At 35.5% G+C, this 15,358-nt stretch overlaps 1 protein-coding gene across 2 annotated transcripts; it reads right to left on the bottom strand.

Moving 5' to 3' along the window:
• Positions 1–4,301: 4,301 nt before the first annotated feature.
• LOC127643235 (vesicle-associated membrane protein 5-like) lies at positions 4,302–14,794 on the bottom strand. 2 transcript variants are annotated; one of them, XM_052125883.1, is made up of 3 exons: positions 14,648–14,794; positions 7,674–7,817; positions 4,302–6,855 (listed from the first exon to the last, which is right to left on the bottom strand). In XM_052125883.1, exons 1-3 carry the CDS (start codon positions 14,648–14,650, stop codon positions 6,664–6,666), a joined length of 339 nt encoding a protein of 112 aa, XP_051981843.1. In that variant the 5' UTR covers positions 14,651–14,794; the 3' UTR covers positions 4,302–6,663. The 2 variants fall into 2 exon arrangements, with proteins under 2 accessions (XP_051981843.1, XP_051981844.1); XM_052125884.1 differs by having other exon boundaries at positions 7,674–7,814; positions 14,648–14,788.
• Positions 14,795–15,358: the final 564 nt, after the last annotated feature.

Raw genomic sequence — 15,358 nt, 5'->3', positions numbered from 1 at the left:
TGCAGGAAGGACTGGTGCACTTCACAAAATAGATGGCATCACAAGGAAGGAAAATGATGTGGATACATTGAAGCAACATCTCAAGACATCAGCCAGAAAGTTAAAGTTCAGTTGAAAATGGGTCTTCCAAATTCCACAAAGTTGTGGAAAAATGGATTAAGGACAACAAAGTCAAGGTATTAGAGTGGCCATCACAAAGCCCTGAACTCAATCCGATTTGTGAGCAGAACTGAAAAGCGTGTGCGAGCAAGGAGGCCTACAAACCTGTCACAGTTACACCAGTTCTGTCTGGAGGAATGGGCCAAAATTCCAGCAACTTATTGTGAGAAGCTTGTGGAAGGCTACCCAAAATGTTTGACCCAAGTTAAAAAATGTAAAAGCAATGCTACCAAATACTAACAAAGTGTATGTAAACTTCTGAACTACTAGGAATGTGATGAAAGAAATAAAAGCTGAAATAAGTTATTCTCTCTACTATTATTCTGGCATTTTACATTCTTAAAGTAAAGTAGTGTTCCTAACTGACCTAAGACAGGGAATGTTTTCTACTATTATATGTAAGGAATTTAGAAAAACTGTGTTTAAATGTATTTGGCTATGGTGTATGTAAACGTCTGACTTAAATGTATGATAGATACATTGTTGTGTACTATGGAGTAACTTTTGATTAAGTTTGTATACAGTGGGCCCAAAAAGTATTTGTTTTCTTAAGCAATACTTATACATGTATAAATGTTACAGCATTAGGAGCCACTACACAGAATGAACTACCACCTATGATGGATAATCTAAATCTTGGAACTGACAAAAGTCCAAGTTCACAGGATCGAAGGGACTGAGTGGGGAGATATGTGTGGAGTAGATCAGACAAATAAACTGGAGCAAGAACATTTAAAGCTTTAATTTTAGAAGGAGTATTTTGAATTAAATTCGGGATGCAACAGGAAGCCATTGATAGCCATCAAGCAGAACAAGGGTGATGTGAACAGAGCGCTTAGTGAAGGTTAAGAGCTCTTGCTGCTGCGTTTTGGACATCTTGTAATCTTGCAATGTTTATTTAAATTTTTTGGGATAAGCCAACGAAGATGGCATTGCAATAATCAAGACATGAGGTGATCAGAGCATGCACCAAGGTTTCGTCATCAGCCAAAGTGAGAAAGGATCGGAGGCGTGCAATATTTCATAAGTGAAAGAATTAGTTTTTAACAACAGTGGAAATATGAGAATCAGATGAAAGAGATGATACGATAGGACAATAGGATAGACAAATAGGATACCAAGGTTTTGGTCAGAGAGGGAGGGCTGGGCATAAACCTCATCAATATCAGTGCCAAGGTTGATCCTTTTTACTTGAGCAGTAGATCCATTTAAGAATATTTCACGCGTCAGTTGTTGCATGGCTCACATGCCATAGCGATTACTTCACACATGCATCATACAGCTGCTGAACAGAAGCGATGGTTTATTGTTAAAAGTACTTAAATATTGATCTTTTCCACACCAAATGTGATCGTGACACTTTAGAAGCAATTATTTTAACAACTGAGTAGTATGGATGACGTTTATGCTGACTGACTGTTCTTTTTGGAGCTCCAAAAGTCTGATCACCATCCACTTGCATTTTAAGAACCTACAGAGCTGAGATATTTTTCAATTTTTCTTCAAATGTGTACTGCTGAGGAGAGTCATAACACCTGGTATATCATGAGGGTGATTAAACCCTTCTTATAGGGAAGCCTACAAGCTTAGCCTAAAACAACATAATACAGTGCTCCCACAGACATTCTATGGTGGTACACTGGTTAAGAGACAAGAGGCCATTCTTTTTTCACTCTCTTATTGTAGAGCCGTGGAGCCATGTTATCTCCATCTATATAAAATAATCTCTGACTATATCACAATGATTTGTCATTCTGGTAACTTAAATAAATCTATTCCATTTTAGGGTTAGAAAGTGGGGAGTGGCACAATAATTTATATTCAGATCTGTTAGTGGCAAAGTATGTCCTGATATTGAGGGACTTCTGCAGGATGCCTATGGAAAAGTCTTTAATGTGCTCTGTGGTGAGCCACAGGTGGAAGTCTGGGTGCGGTTTAGTGATTCTTTCCAGTGCATTCTCCAGATCCTTCAGCCATTTCAATAAGTGACAGTTCTGCAGCATCAGCCACTAGCCTCATGCCACCTCAGTATCCAACAGCTGCTGTGCAACCTGCAATAGAAATACCATACTACATTTTACAGTGTAGAATCCAGACCCCCAATCTACTGCTGGTACAGTGTTTGGTTGTCCCTCCAGTTACATTTGGCATTAAAGGCACAATTTTCAAAATAATTATGAATCGTACCAAAATAGCTGAGTCAAATCAAACCTAATTGTGACCAAATATAATTTAATAAAGAATCGTAATTGAATTCAATCTTTGCCAGAGCAAATATATACATGCATACAAACATATACATCAATATATATATACACTGTAAAAAAAATATTTTGCCAGCTGTGGTTGCCAGAATAATTCTGTAAAAAATACAGTTAAATGTAAACCACTTTACATAACAACCTGTAAATTTTACAGTAAAAAAATAAATAATTATGTTATTGTATTGCCTTCCTAAACTGTAAAAATCTGTTGTTTACTTCATGAGGTATTTGTTAATCACAGTAGTGTCTACAGAAGGGCACATGTCATGAAGTTCATCAGTAGTGCCTCTTCTAGGAGTAATGACAAATAAACATATTGAGACAGTGCTCAGTATCATTCACACAAACACTAAACACCATCATGGTGACACATGAGAGATTTAAATGATGCAGTAAACACGAACTAAATTACATCAAATATAACACAGAACACCCCAGTGTACATAACTGATATTACAAATATGATAAAACATAAATATTCCCATAAAATATGATGAAATGTAATGGGTCACGCAGGGAATTGCGGGAATGCCCGAAAAAAAGTACATGTACTCTCTTGTTCTTTTTACCATTAATTATACAGGAAAATCTTTGTTTTTAAATTTAAATTATTTAATTTTTACATCATTGTATTGTAAAAACTACTGTATTGACTTTTAAAATATAAAACATTTTACTGTATATTTTACAGTTAATATTTGTTAATCAATTCATATTTTATTTCTGAAGCATTTTTACACTATTTTACTGTTAACTTTACTGACATTTTTTACAGTGTACATGTAGTGCCATAAAAAAATACGATATAACAGATAAAAAAGAGAAATATACAATAGCACAATAATGTTAGAATATTTTATAAACAGATATACAGTTATGTGCAGGTGATGTAATGTATTGAAGAAGAGGTAGGATATGTTAAAGAATATAATTGAAATATGTGTCATCTGCAAACTTCAGGATCTTAACAGAGGTGTCCTTGGCAGTGCAGTCATTTGTGTAGAGGGAGAAGAGTAGTGGGGAGAGCACACATCCCTGGAGGGCACCAGTGCTGATTGTACATATGCTGGAGGTGAATTTCCCCATTCTCACTAGCAGTTGTCTGTCTGTCAGAAAGCTGGTGATCCACTGACAGATAGAACTGGGAACAGAGAGCTGGGCTTATATAGTCCATAGCAGAGTGGGGTTGATGGAGGAGGGTCGTGGCAGGATGTGTAAATGTTTGTTTGCTGTGAGGGTCAGAGCGGGTGTGGGGTGTGAGACTGGGCCTTTCAAATCTACTGTAAAGCACATCAGAATAGTTTCTTTTAGCCACTCTAATCTCCTTTGTCAGTCTTTATTTGGCCTGATTGTACAAGATTGTATCCCCAATTCTGTAATCTTCTGTCTACAAATCTGATTATAATCAATGTTTTCCACACAACTAACACCAAGACAACATCTATCTACAGTGTTGTTGAAGAATATTTAAAAGCATTCATTTAATGAATTTGTTTGAATAAACTTTTGCAGTTTAATAAAATGTTTAGCTGCTTCGCATTTGTGATGTATGAAGCAGTACAGACACTCAGTATTTTGCTATTTGAATTTGAGCATATATTGTGTACACGTGTGATGTGCATTGTTGTATATTGCCTTTGTGTAAAATGTGAAGATTATGTGTAATTGTGTAATCTGAATGTTAAGTTTAATGCACATGAGTGGAACATTCAAATAATTTCACCCGTGTAACGAATGAAAACCGTGAAAATCAAGTTGAAGTAAATTGACATGCAGTTATGTCGTAGTTCCAGTCATTTTAATATAACATCAGCTAGATCGACTCTTGCAATTGCACTTAAATATGAACAAAATTAATAAAAATGTAATCAGCTTTATTCTGTTTTACACGTGTAATTTAAATTTAAAAACTAAAGTACATTAATAAAACATATTATATGTATATAGAACAATACCCTACATAAGACAAAATAAACATTGTTAGAGATAGACACATGATGTTGACAAATCTGACAATGGAAGGGATTATTTTAAAGCACTAGAAATGAGTGCAGTCAATGTCTGTGGATGGCATTCTTGCACAAATTCTCAAAAAAAAAAAATAAAGATGTAGTAGATGATCCTGCTGAAGGATATAATAATTTTACTCAATACTTAACATTTATACCCCTTTTGTAATATGCATTTTTTTTCTATTCTATTGCATGCAATGTAATCGGATGTGCAATAAGTGAAGTTTTGCTTACTTTTGCACATAGTTTATTCTTATCTCTGCTCCCAGTTTATTTCACCTTGCCATGGCATATAAATAGTTATATCAATAGCAATTAACTTTAACAGGATTTTAAAGGAGTGTATTTTTTTGGATACACCTTCCAAAATCACAGGTACTGTACATCACATTGTCCTGAAAAGCATGTGAATGTATCCTCAAAGGGAACTGTTTACCAGGGGGGCAGTATAATTTGGACAGGGCCATTGGTACACCTGCCATAACTATATTGCCTTGCCCAACTCAGCTTTACAAGTTCACAGGTTCATCATATTTATGGTGCTGACATTTCTAGCTATGGAGGTTGTGTTCTGAAAAGCATGAGACTCTACGTTCAAAGGGAACTGTTTACCAGGGGCCAGTACAATTTCAGCAGGGCCGTTGTTACACCTGCAGTAATTATATTGCCCTCACTAATTGTGCATTTACTCAGTGTGCATTTTTCCATCTCCATTGCTTGTTTGCATTACAATTTATAATAGCCAGATATTTAAAATACAAATATCTAACCTAACATATCTAACCATATGTATCAATTTTATGTTACACTCATATATATATATATATATATAAAAAAAAAAAAAACAGACTGAAAAACAAGCCTGTGAGCCAGTGCCTTGCTCTGACGCTTGCGTCCCTTCTTTGCATGCAGAGCAGTTACTGACAGTCAGTGCAAAAGCTCAACAAGTGTTTCAAAAGAAAGGCACGCTGAGAACATTTCTTTTTTTACAGACATTATATATTTACAAAAGAAACATACAAATTATATTATACAGATTACAGACAGGTATAGAGTGCTGTTTTAGCAGCATGGTTTAGAAATATTTGTAGTTATTAATTTTAAGTTATGTCTAAATTTATCCACTTAATAAAGGGATAGTTCAACCCAAATATAAAAAATTATCTTATAATTTACTCACACTCATGCTATCCCAGATGTGTATGACTTTCTTTCTTCTGCTGAACACAAACAAATACTTTTAGAAGAATATCTAAGCTCTGTTGGTCCATTCAATGTGAGTGAAAGGTATCCAGATTTTGAAGCCCTAAAAATCACATAAAGGCAGCATAAAAAGTAATCCATATGACTCCAGTGGTTAAATTCAAATCAAGAAGTGATATAATAGTTGTGGGTGAGAAACAGATCAAAATGCAAATCTTTTTTACTCTAAATCTCCACTTTCACTTTTACAACTGAAAGTCACATGTGGTGCCTGTTTAGTTTCACTTTAATATCTGAAAGTGAAAGTTAAGTGGATATTTAGAGTAAAAAAGGACTTAAATATTGTTCTGTTTCTCATCCACACCTATCATATGGCTTCTGAATATATGGATTTCAACACTGAATAACTTTTATGTTTCCTTTATATGATTTTTGGAGCTACCAAAGTTCTGATTACCATTCACTTATATTGTATGGACACACAGAGCTGAGCTATTCTTCTAAAAGTGTTTGTGTTTGAAGAAACAAAGTCATACACATCTGAGATAGCATAAGGGTGAGTAAATGATAAGATCATCTTTATATTTGGGTAAACTATCCCTTTAATAACCAACGAGATGAAGGACAAAGATTGAGAAACACCCTGTAGAGCACTCTCTCTAAACAGTCCATTTTAATTTTCTGACACTTTAAACCCACATGACCATTGATTTCCCAGATTTATTATTAAAATCTGTCTAGTCCAACAGGATGTAAATTGTTACCATTAGTGCCACATATGGGTGTTACCATTTGTAAAATTAAAGTGAAAGCTGAAGACTCCATGGTACCATTTCGTATCACCCAGAACATTATAAAGCATAGTCTTTTGATAGTAAATAGCATCACAAATTTCAGTTGTACATTCATGGATCTATGAAACTTTTTTTTTTTTTTACTTTCACAAAAGTATCTCACAAATAATCTGACTCCTTGAGGCATTTTAAAAACCCCTTAAAGGTCACTCATCCTCTTTGTTTGACCTTCTAGCCACCTCCTTCTGCTTCCGATTTAACTGTGGGTGTGATTGTACCTTCCTTACTCAAACTCATAGCCACAGCCACAATTATGATGAGGATCACTGTAGCTACCACTGCTGCTATTATATATTTATATTTATTATTCTCCCAACGCTTCTTCTGTTTCACCTTAGTTGAGGTCTTTGAGAAAGATTTGCTCTGAAAAGAAATAAGCACAAACATTAACATCTAATTTTAACATTCCAAAAATAATAAGAAGTGATTGTTTTTTTTCTTCTAAATAATTAAATAGCTTGTTTATGACCCAAATGTACTCAAAGCTTCTTTAAATTTTTTCAGAATTACAACTTTACAATTTTTGAAATCATTTATGACTGCTTCAGGGGACTGCTCCAGGTTCTCCATCTTAAAAAATATGGGTAGTAGTGTGGAACTTGAGAATGGGGTTAATGCCAAGACTTGTGCTCTTTTTTCCCCTAACAGTTATGATAATTGTATTTATTTTTTAAGACCAGTAACTGACACAAACCAAGACTCCAATGGGATTTTCAGTATGTCTGTATGATAAACATGTAATGTTCATACAAAGTGACCTTGCTGCCTGATCATACGGCATGTCCTGCACCCTCAGTTCACACACCATCACCCTATTATTGCACCCTAAGTTTTCATTCATTTTATAGCAAAAGGAAATGGCTTTCTAAAATTAACATAGCAAACTAAACTCAGGATGGAAATTGTACATTCTTTTCCGTACGCCCCGCCTAGAATGTATTTATATACCCCAATATGACATTTCCTTGCTTTTCCCAAGAAATGTATTAAGTAAGGCCTTGGAACACATCCAGAATTCCAGTTAATGGTCATCAGATTCCATAAAAAGTCACAAAACCTCATAGCACGCGCAAATACGTGGGTATGCACTTTTAAAGCTGTTTTTAGTTGCATAAAAAAATTACATATATCAAAAATATCAATATAAATTAAAAGCAGATTCACAAGTCACACAGACACACCTTCTCCAGTAGTTGATCAGCTCTGTTCTCTAGCTCCCCAAGTTTTCCTGAACGCTCGTCAGCCTTGTTTAGGTTGTCAAGCATGATAACCTTCACTTCTTCCACACCCTCCTGGGCCTGACGGAGACGACTTTGCCCATTCTCCTGAGGACAAATGAAATACTCAGTGGGAATGGTGGGAAGATTGGCAAACATTATCTGCATGGCAACAGGTTTTTAAATGAATATTCCTTTTAAATTAAAATCTCAATCGACATTATTTGTGACATAATTTGGACATAACGCTGATTATTTGACTTATTTTCAACTCAAAAATCAAGATTGCAGTGAGGTATTTACAATGACAGTGAATGGATTTTGGTGGGTTTTAAGGCAGAAATGTGAAGCATACAATTTTATAAAAGCACTTAATTTGAATTCTGATTCTGAGTTCATCCAAATTTGAAACTTACTTTTTTGTAATTACATCCATATTTAGCCTATATCAATAAGCATTCCAATCAAAACCACTGACTTTGGTGAAAATAAATTCAATAAACACTTTCCATGAGTTTGAGACTCTCACTACTTGATCGTGGCATGACATTGTCAGTGTAGAATGCTATGATAATGCCATATGCTAGATCCAAGCAGATCAAATGTTTCATTTTCATTTTGCTGAGTTAGGAAAGACATGCTTATTGATAAAACAAATCACTAATATATGCCTTCTCTAGTTTTGATACTATGATAGAGGGGATATTGGGGTTTTAATTTGCTGTGTTGGGAAGCAATGCAATTCGGCTGAATTAATGTATTTATTTTGCCTGTAGACATCTGCAAAATAAAGCCTGCTACAAGCATGATGCACCTATTTACAAGTGTGATTACAATGCTATGTTCATTTATTCAGCTGGCTGATGAAACAAAAATCAGTACTGCATTTTTCCTGTAATGCTTGCTTGGTATTTTTAAATGTAATCTTTATATAACAATTCTTGAGTCCCGAAAAGTGCTGTATCGTGGATTCTTGGCTTCACGGAAGAACACATAGAATGAACATCTCCCTTGCAACCTCTATGAGCCCCCTAGTGTGAGAAGCATTGTATTAATGTATCCTCTCTTGAGCACCACTCACTCATTAACATAGAATTTTCATGTTGAAATGTGAAAATGAAAATAAATAAATAAAAGATCAAATTAAAAAATTAAGTTAAAACTGAACTTTGCATTTGGATTTAAAATTTGTCACTATAATTGTGTGAATGTAAAGAAAAAGCTTTGTCAAAAATGTATTGCAGTCTTTCCTCAAGATTGTAGTGAAAATGAAATGTCAAATCATACATTTTGTTTTATAATTTGGCAAGGGCAATGCATTGTTATAATGAAAAGTAAAGTAAAAATCAAATAATTTTATTTTGGCACATTTTTTGCGGACACTTTTTAATAATGAAATGGTTAATCAGGTTTTTTTTTAATTAATTTATTTAAAATTGGCAGAATCTGCCTTCCATAAAAATGAGTGTTGTTGTATATGTAACATATATTTTCCTTAAATCAGTTTATTATCATCAAATTTGTATAGGCTACGTACATATGCCCAAACAAAATAAATATTATATATGTTAATTGTCAGATTTCTTAACAGGAAGGCATATGAAATACCTTTTATCTTACACTGCAAATAAGCACAAAATACTATAAATAGTTTGTTAGTTCATATTAACAATATTTATTAAATCAAGTTCAATCAAAAGACTCATCAAGTGTCTGCATTGTTTTATAATTATTTTTTCACTGCCTCAAATACAATACCTCCAAGAATACAGCAACAAGCATATTTCATGTATATTTAATCTGTTCACCTATTTTTTTATAGTCATCTTATTTTTAGATCATCAATCCTCTACTCCTTGGTAAACAACACTGTGTTCCTGATGGTCTTCACGCTCTGATCTTCACTTCACACACACACACACCAACATCTCCTGGAACCCCCTCATGCTACTCAATCTGCACTTATGATCTGTAAGGAGGATGTGTGCCGGGTCTTTCGGAAACAAAAGACTAGGAAAGCTTCAGGCCCAGGTGGTGTTTCACCTGACTGTCTGAAAGTCTGCGCTGACCAACTGGCCATCATCTTCACAAAGATCTTCAATAGATTACTGGAGCAGTGTGAAGTTCCCTGCTGCTTTAAATGCTCCACCATCATTGCAGTCCCCAAAATCACAGGATTAATGACTACAGACATGTCGCTCTCACGTCTGTGGTCATGAAGTCATTTGAGAGACTGGTTTTGGCCTACCTGAAGGACATCACTGGACCTCTGAGTTTGCTTACCGAGCAAACAGGTCTGTGGATGATGCTGTCAATATGGGACTGCATTATATACAACACCTCGACAGACCTGGGACTTATGCAAGGATACTATTTGTGGACTTCAGTTCAGCCTTCAATAACAACATGTCTGATCTTCTCTTAACTAAACTGACCCAGCTCCCAGTGCCCACTCCAATCTGTCGATGGATCACCAGCTTTCCGACAGATAGGCAGCAGCTAGTGAGACTGGGGAAACTAACATCCGGGACCCTCACTATTAGCACTGGCACTCCTCAGGGATGGGTTCTCCCTCCACTGCTCTTTTCCCTGTACAAGAATAACTGCACTGCAAAGACCCCACTGTCAAGCTCCTGAAGTTTGCAGACAGCACCATGGCCATCGGCCTCATCCACGACAGTGACAAGTCTGCATGTAGACAGGAGGTTGATCAGCTGGCTGTCTGGTTCGTCACAACAACCTTGAGTTGAACAGGCTCAAAACAGTGGAGATGATAGTAGACTTCAGGAGAACATTCAGAATTTATATTCTGTGCCTCACTGTAATGTTCTGAGTGCAGTTGTTTCTCCTATCACCAAAAGTAATTCCTTGTGTACATGAGAACACTTGGCAATAAAGCTCTTTCTGATTCTGATTCTTTAAGAGCGAATGCTCACTAAAAAGCATGTCACTCACATAATATTTCAGATTTCAAGTAATTTTAAATTCTAATTAGAACCAATGTGTCCCCTTACCTGACTTTTCACCTATATTCGGCAGTTACTCCGCTCAGATTCACCACATGCTTTAGGAGCAGTGATATTGCAATAACCAGAAGGGAGGCTGGTCAAAGGCGGAAATGTATTGTAAAAAAAAAACAGGACTTTAAAATGTATTTGTTTCACAACCACACCTATCATATTGTTTCTGATTTAACCACTGGATTACTTTTATGCTACTTTATTTGAAATTTGGAGCTTCAAAGTTATGGCCACCATTCACTTGCATTTTTGGACCTACAGAACTGAGATAGTAAATGATGAGGAGAATTTTTTTATTTTTGGATGAACTTTCCCTTTAACTCATATTGATCTCAGAATATTCCTTAACTATTGGTAAATGTGACTGGACACAACAAGTCCACTTAAGTGATTGTTGACTCAAGTTTTGAATGTGAGCTTTTGACCACAACTATAGTTAAAGTATTTCAAGGTCTTTTTTTAAGACACATTATCATCCAATAAATTTGTGCAACAAAATATATTGGTTTCTAGAATTTAATTGAATATTCCACTACTGTAGGTAGTTAAGACAAGAGAAGCACATGACGACTTTGTCAACTACTTAACAACTAATGCCAAAAAGAGACAATGAAGACTTCCTAGATGCCCCCAATGATAATGGCCTGGCCTCATAGCTCTGTTTACAACAAGCTATGGGAATGTAATTCTGAAACAGTGCCTCAGCTCTTTCACAAGACTAGCCACATTTTAAAAAAGAACAGCAAGGGAGAGACAGAGGCACTTTGCATTTCTAGAAGCTACTGCATCAAAACAATGAAACCTTTGAGAAAACACCACAGAATAGGGGCATTTGGAAATTATGACTGCCTCAACATTAGCGGTCTCTACAACATCACAAGTATATAATCACGTTTTATATCATTGGAGTCTGACTGTTAATTCCTCTCTTTGTGCTCAGAAGGATGTAAGTGACTCAAGGTCAAGGTTTAGCTGATGAGTGGCCTATCGTATACGGGAAACGTCAGGCGAACATAAATGAAATAGTTTTCTCAGGAAACGCTACTTATTATTCATGTCATCTCACATAAGAGCTCATACACAATAGACCAAAGGATCAGAGGAAACAACACTGTCAATCTTGATGACAAAACTTCTTTTAGCATTTCAGTTTGACAATTAAGGCATTGACCCCTTTTAAAGTCATATTGCACTGAAGTGCTAAAAAATACAAATACTTTAAAATAACTTAAATTGGCTCCATATTTTAACCAATGTACATACTAGAGATCTGATATCAATAACACTTCACCTTTAAATATATCCACTAAATATTCACAAAAGCTACATATACATGATCAGCCACAACAATAAAAGCACCTGCCTAATATTGTATAGGTCCCCCTCATGCCGCCAAAACAGTGCCAACCTGCATCTCAGAATAGCATTCTGAGATGCTATTCTACTCACCACAATTGTACAAAGCAGTTATCTGAATTACAGTAGACATTGTCAGCTTTAACCAGTGTGGTCATTCTCTGTGGCTATCTGCAGAACTGCCACTCACTGGATTATTTTTGTTTTTGGCACCATTCTGAGTGAACGCTTGAGACCGTTGTGTGTGAAAATGCCAGGAGATCAGCAGTTACAAAAATACTCAAACCAGCCCATCTGGCACCAACAATCATCCATGCGATTATCTAATCAGCATATGTGACAGCAGTGCAGTGCATAAAATAATGCAGATATGGGTCAGGAGCTTTAGTTAAAGTTCACATCAACCATCAGAATGGGGAAAAAAAATATTTCAGTGATCTGGACTGTGGCATGATTGTTGGTGCCAGATGGGCTGGTTTGAGTATTTCTGTAACTGCTGATCTCCTGGGATTTTTACGGTAACTCTGATAACCGCTCTGTACAATTGTGGTGAGAAGAATAGCATCTCAGAATGCAATTGTTTTGGCAGCATGAGGGGGACCTACACAATATTAGGCAGGTGGTTTTAATATTGTGGCTGATCGGTGTATAATGAAGAGTAGAGAATGTTATTTACCAATAAATGTATGGGCATTTCACCAACTATTATTACATACTCTGGTCTTTAGTGAGACAGCACATATATCCATCACTAATGCATCTACAAAATGTCCAGATAATGTAACATTTTCAAAGCATTTTCAAGACAATTAGATAATATTAGAATAGAACATATTCTGATATTTGTTGATGTTTTATTTTTCATAAATACTGATAATTCACCATTGTTAAACAGAAAATCACATGATATAGTAGTCATTTGTATGAATATAGTACAAATTGTTCTTGTAATTAACAAAAAATTATGTCCTGTAATAGTAAACTTGTATAGATATGAAATAATCATAAAAATATGATTTATGGAAGTGCAAAAAAATAAAGAAAGAAACACTATTACATACCTAGAGCCTCTAATGACACTATATACACTTTTAGTACTTATATACACAAATACACATACATATACATACATACATACATACATACACACACACACACACACATATATATATATATTTGTAATTTTTGTTACACTATTCATAAGAGTAAGGTTGAGGAATACTAAAGAGGTGTGGGCACAATCTCAAAAAATGGATGACGTGCAGCGGGTGGAATAACGCCCCGGGTCACTAAAGACCCGAGGTACACGTTTAAGGGCAATTTAAATTTTCACCGGTATTTGCCTTATGAACTGGGACTACAGGATACACATCTCTTTTAACATCCATTTCCTCCTTCCTTCCTCTTTTGCTATTGCTGCTATACTGAATCTGGAATTTCCTTGAGACTACGCAGAATTCCCCCTCTCTTGTGTGTTTCAGATCAACACTTCTGATGTTATCATTTCAAGCCACCTGAACTGAACCGACAATAAGGGTTACAGTCTTACAGCCTTGAATGACATTCAAAAGACTTTAAAAAAAATTGTGTTTTAGATTCTGAGAACAACTCATAAAGAACAAAATGTAAAAAAAAAATAGCCTTCAGTGCTTTTCAAATACTGTATGTCTGCACTAAACCATATTCCTCAAAGTTAATTGAAATGAAAGTCGCTATTCTATATATAGCATGTAAAAACACATCCAGTCATCATAAAAGTCCGTTTATAATTTCACCCACTTAAAGTGGCATAGACCTAATATATCTAACACACATATCAACTGCCATAGATATTTATCAGATGATTAAATTAAATGAACCAGTTTTGACCACAATAACAACACTCAAGGCAATACCCTTTTCACTCTCTGGGTTTTGCAACACGGAAGTAAACGTTTGCAGGGTAAACTTCGACAGCGGTGACTGGGAGTGAATGGGAGATCACAGCAAATATTATTATCTCTTATTCATTTGCTCCAAGACCAAAAGAAAAAATATCAATATTACGTTTGAATGACTCCAGAAGAGTTTAAAATAGAGAGCGGTGGGTTAAGACAGTAGGCTAAAATGGGAGAAGATGCTAAATTTACAATCACTCTGCTGCTGTGGTAATTCAGCTTTTAAAACTAATTCCCGTGTAAAATAACACAAAGTCCAATGTTATAACTGATACACTAAAAATAAAATAATAATATTTGTAAAAAAAATATCTGAAAAATAAGGTGAAATAGTTATATCTGCAAGCACGTGTTTATTATTCTTATGTTGGTGCTTATCTGGATGTATTATCCCGATAAGCATATGTCATTCATATATGTTTGTATTCTGTGTCTAGCATTTAACTTATAGATGCAAGCACACGAAGACGGCAGTTTACGTATTTGTATTAGGAGATAGCCGTTTGTGTATTAGTTTGATTTAAGCCACTTAGCGTTATTTCACTTTCAATACAGCAGCACCAAAACGAAAGTAAATAGCTAAACAAAGAGAAGAGCACGAAGCTTCAATAACAATGCAACTTACCATAGTTTTATATTCGCTTTAATACAACACGGTCACCGAATAAACTGCATCTGAAAGGGAGACCAGCAAACAATACAAGCCCGATATCTATAAAGTTCACTTGCGCTTCTGTGAAAGTGCTGGCAAGGACTTTCCTTTTCTTTAAAGGGGTAGGTCGTTTCCACTGCGCAGCTGTCACACTCTGCTGTCACTAGGTTCACACCCACATTCGGCTGAGTGACTTTCTACGCTGCTTCAGTAATTTTTGCTGTTATTCATTGGCCTGCCAATTGCCAAATGCCAAATTATGCACTAAGAACGTGTCAGTACTTGTCATATCTATACAACATGCTGGAGAAGCCAACTCGAATCCGAAAAGCTGGAACCAAAACTAAAAGTGTTTTTTTTTTTTTTTTAATCTGCAGAACACTTTTGATTGTGTCGTCCGTTTTAATGCAAATGAAACAGAAATAGCCTTGTTATGGGCACTGTTTACTTGGCTATTAGTTTGATTGACATGTGTCAGTGCTGAATTGTGTTGATAGCATATTAAGTTTCATTGTGGCAGACAGCATGGGGACAATTATAACAGTGTTGTTAGACTACTATTAATTACAACTGACCCCATTCATTAAAAAAAAACTTTGTTCCATGACAAAACTGATGAAAGATATTATATAAACTGTAACATTTAGTTATAGTGAGTGTAAACAAAATTCTGATTAAGCTTTG

Source organism: Xyrauchen texanus, chromosome 4, assembly GCF_025860055.1.
Source record: "Xyrauchen texanus isolate HMW12.3.18 chromosome 4, RBS_HiC_50CHRs, whole genome shotgun sequence".
Lineage (NCBI taxonomy): Eukaryota > Metazoa > Chordata > Actinopteri > Cypriniformes > Catostomidae > Xyrauchen > Xyrauchen texanus.
This window is presented reverse-complemented; position numbering and strand designations above follow the sequence as displayed.

Bases quoted from the DNA above. Each gene is read 5' to 3' on its own strand.
- LOC127643235 (XM_052125883.1), bottom strand. The intron at 6,856-7,673 runs GTGTGTCTGTGT...ATTTCTTTTCAG, and splicing joins CTGATCAACTACTGGAGAAG to AGCAAATCTTTCTCAAAGAC.